This window comes from Anguilla anguilla, chromosome 4 (assembly GCF_013347855.1).
Source record: "Anguilla anguilla isolate fAngAng1 chromosome 4, fAngAng1.pri, whole genome shotgun sequence".
Lineage (NCBI taxonomy): Eukaryota > Metazoa > Chordata > Actinopteri > Anguilliformes > Anguillidae > Anguilla > Anguilla anguilla.
Window position 1 is genome coordinate 23,943,954 of NC_049204.1, and position 3,796 is coordinate 23,947,749.

Sequence of the window (3,796 nt, forward strand, 5' to 3'; positions counted from 1 at the left end):
AATGTATCTTTGCCAACAAAACAAAAAATATATATATAGGATTTCCAACTTGTCTCCACACTCCAATACAGTAGGTGGCGGTAAAGCATCTTTGAATTCCGATTAAATTCTACCGTAAGTGTGAAAAGAGGAAGAGCAACAACCAACAACACAAGACGAAGATGGCGGAGTACAGCAATGTGCAAAAAGGATCCTTAAAACTTAAGGGAGTAGGGGACCTTTCCTCCGCGAAAAAGTACGATTGTTTGTTTTATTTATCAGTCAATTTAGTCTGAAAATGGGAAACTAACATGATGTTAAATTAGCGAGTCGGTCGATTTGGTACGCATTTTCTGGTCTAGCTAACATACCTGGGAAAACATTGCTGATCGTTTACATTTGGAAGCTAATATTATCAATTTGGATAACACCTGGTAGCTTTTAGGTTTAGAGCTATTTTTTTCACGCTAGCTTGTCAGGGAGGAAGGTTTCTTGTGATTCTCACTGACTGTATGTAGCCTAACGTTAGTTACCGTAACCTGTCCTATTTAGGAAGAAGAAGAAGGATAAGGAGAGAAAGCGCTTGGAGCAGCAAATAATGACTACTGAAAATGAAGAAGAGACTGAACAGGGCTACACCGACAAAAGAACTCCAGCGCAAATGGCATTTGATAAAATGCAGGAAAAGAGGGTAACGTTTACTTGTTTTGTGTGAACAGTAGCTAGCCGTTCACATAGAAAGCGTCAAACATGTTGGTGACGTAAGAGCGACATTATCATCGGCTATCTCGCTTCTAGTTGTTGTGCTCGACTGCGCATCCTACAGTGTTCAAGAAGCAGTATCCGCTTACTTAATACATTTCTCTTTACCAATGAACTCTATAAGAACGTCTTGTAGAGTTCATTGCTTTTTACCTATTACGAAGCTGACTGATTTGTGTGGGGGTGGGATTAATATGTGGAGTCCATGCTTCTTGATGATCAGTTAATGAATATGTGGTTGTTTTCACCTTTAAACGTGAAGCCTACATGGTAACTGAAGGCTGCTTAGGTTGTAACCCATCTGCAGCTCTAGTCTAGCCTTACTCGGGTCAGGTCCATAATAGTTCAGTGATACTAGCTGAAGAGATCTCGTATTAAATACTACGGAGGTTTGGCACAGCATGTAGCAAGGAAGTTAGCAGTAGGCTCACTGGTATGACGGGAAATTAATAGTATACTGTAATAAAAATGTAAAGGCAAAATTTAGGTTTTTCTGTTTAAAATAAAAGCAGAATAATGACTGTCCCATGTGTAACGGATGACATTTGATCTAATGATCTAATTTCTTTCTTTCCTTCAACTCTGCAGCAAATAGAACGGATTCTGAACAAAGCATCACAAACTCATAAGCAAAGAGTTGAGGTGAGAAGCTGGAGGAAATAAAAGGGACTTGCATGTCATTCAGTAGTAGCATTCAGAAATGTTAATGTCCATTAAAATCCTTACTCGAGTGTAACAGATTACAAAGCGCATTTGGTACAGTGGTAACAACATTCTATAATCTTTTATTTGTTTTACCCTCTCTTGCATCAGCAGATTTGGCTTGATTTTTGCATTTTAATGCAAAGTATGTATTCTAATTTACTGAATTTCTTGCTTCCTTCTTTCTAGGATTTTAACCGCCACTTGGACACCCTGACAGAACATTACGATATCCCCAAAGTCAGCTGGACCAAATAAAAACAAAGACTCCTCCATCTTGTCCATTTTTACAATGTCAATAGTGCTTCAAATGTTACTTCATTGCAACATGTTAGATTGGAAAGGGGGAAAGAAATCAAAAATGTTGTTTAATTGATCCAATAAAGCTTTTTTTGTTTGTATTATAAGTTAATTGAGTGTAGTGAATGCAAATATGTTGCACCGATTAAATGCTACACACCAGAGTTTAAATGTTCAGCACTGAATTTTTTTATTGAAGCTTCTCTTCAAAAATGTGAGCAGTGCGTGTGTATGTACCTGTATTGTAATTAAAGTGGACTAAAACCATATGGGGTGTATGTTTGAGGCTTCCCGGGGAGTATCTGTGTGATGACTCTAGTTCAGCGGTACCCAGCCTTGGTCCCGGGGCCCCGCTGTGCATGCTAGTTTTCCTTCCAACCACAATTGCAATCCCAGTATTTATATATTTTTTCTTAATTGCTTTTTGGGTTTAGAGAGATTATTTACCCTCTCAAGCCAAATTATGTCAGGAATAGCTGTAGCTGTAGCTGTGCAAGCTATGAAGAGTCAAATTCCCATGTTCAGATTGTGCTATATTGCAGACGATTACATTAGAAGTAGTAACACATTTTTGAATCAAATGAGAGCGTGAAGTTAATAGGCTCTAAATTAGGTTGTTGAACATGTGTTTAATTTCTTTCAAATCTTTTCTTTAAACTTATTAACATGATGCTGGTTTGGCTCGTTATCATTAGTTTTGTCTTTGAATTCTTCATTATTTTCCAAATGATTAGTTTTAGTGGCCAGGTGTCCACACACTCACCAAATAGATTGATTTACCTCAGTCTTTAATTTTATAAGTTAAAATAATATACCTCTTTTTTTGTAATTGTTTGCAATATAGCACAATATGAATATGGGGATTTTATTTTTCATTGTATATGTAGCTATTTCTAACATAATGTGTTTTAAGAGGGTAAATAATCCATCTGAACATTAAAAGCACTTTTTTTGAACAAAAATTAACACCTTGTTATAATTCTGGGACTGAAATTGCGGTTGGAACGAAAACCAGCATATATACCAGTGGTACACAACTCTAGTCCTGGTTTTTGTTCCAACCAATTACCTTAGTTTTTTTTGACAGCTCTATAAACTAGGCTGGTTAACTCCTGGACTTGAGCACAGTAAACGTTTTAGGATACGCTTGCAGCTGTAGCTGGTGCTTATGCAATTTTCAGATCAAGATATGATTGAGCTAATTGAATAATTAAGAAGAGAAGTTGGCACAAAATCCTGAAACGAATCAGCCCTTGTTGTGCACCCCTGATATATACATAGGAAGGCCCCAGGAACAAGTTTGGGAACCACTGCTCTAGTTGATCAGCGAGAGATTGAGTCAAGTGGACTAGGATATAATGCTAGGTTATTTCTGCAACCTAGAGTCTTACATATGTGTATGTTCATGTTAAAGTATATGTATGGACCACTTATTTTTTTAATTTTGCGTCTTGTCCAGTCTCTGTTGTAACCCCCTTAAATTTTTGGTGACCACACACTAGCACACATTTGTTGAGGTGTGCAGCCAGCATCTGGATTCACAGTCCACCAGCTGAGCTACATTGGAGGGTCAGGGAAGACTGGTCACAGGAGCCTAATCACCAATAGGAGTGGCATGTGAGCAGAGGCAGGGTTTAGGTTGCTTACCAAAAAGAAAGGTCTGTTCCTCAGATGGTGAAGTTATGACCAATAATGTATTTTCCCATAGGATGCTTCATTTGTGGTCAGCAATGTTGCAATCCAGATTTAATAGAGGCTGTACGATCAACCCCTTCAGTCTGCGCAGGTACTTCAGTTGGCACTTGGAAATCTTTTAATTTTAATCCAGATTGTATAATGTGTGGATAGGGAAATTGTCAGAAATTAATCTCATGTTGTCAGTAAGAATTTTGATGACACGCCCCAGTAATAAAATCCTGAGCCTACTCGTGCAGCGTGTAAAGTTTGGTAATTCGTGAGCAATTGCATATTGACTGCAAAAGGATAGGCCTTGAAACACAATTTAAGAGGAACTTCGCTGTTTACCGGAAAAAGATGTCGTGCTGGAGTCCCT

General features: G+C 38.1%; 1 protein-coding gene across 1 annotated transcript; it reads left to right on the forward strand.

The window, feature by feature from the left end:
- The first annotated feature begins 71 nt into the window (after positions 1-71).
- On the forward strand, positions 72-2,012 carry fam32a (family with sequence similarity 32 member A). Its single transcript, XM_035416058.1, has 4 exons — positions 72-235; positions 532-670; positions 1,330-1,383; positions 1,633-2,012. The coding sequence occupies exons 1-4, from the start codon at positions 162-164 to the stop codon at positions 1,699-1,701; spliced, it is 336 nt and encodes a 111-aa protein (XP_035271949.1). The 5' UTR covers positions 72-161; the 3' UTR covers positions 1,702-2,012.
- Positions 2,013-3,796: the final 1,784 nt, after the last annotated feature.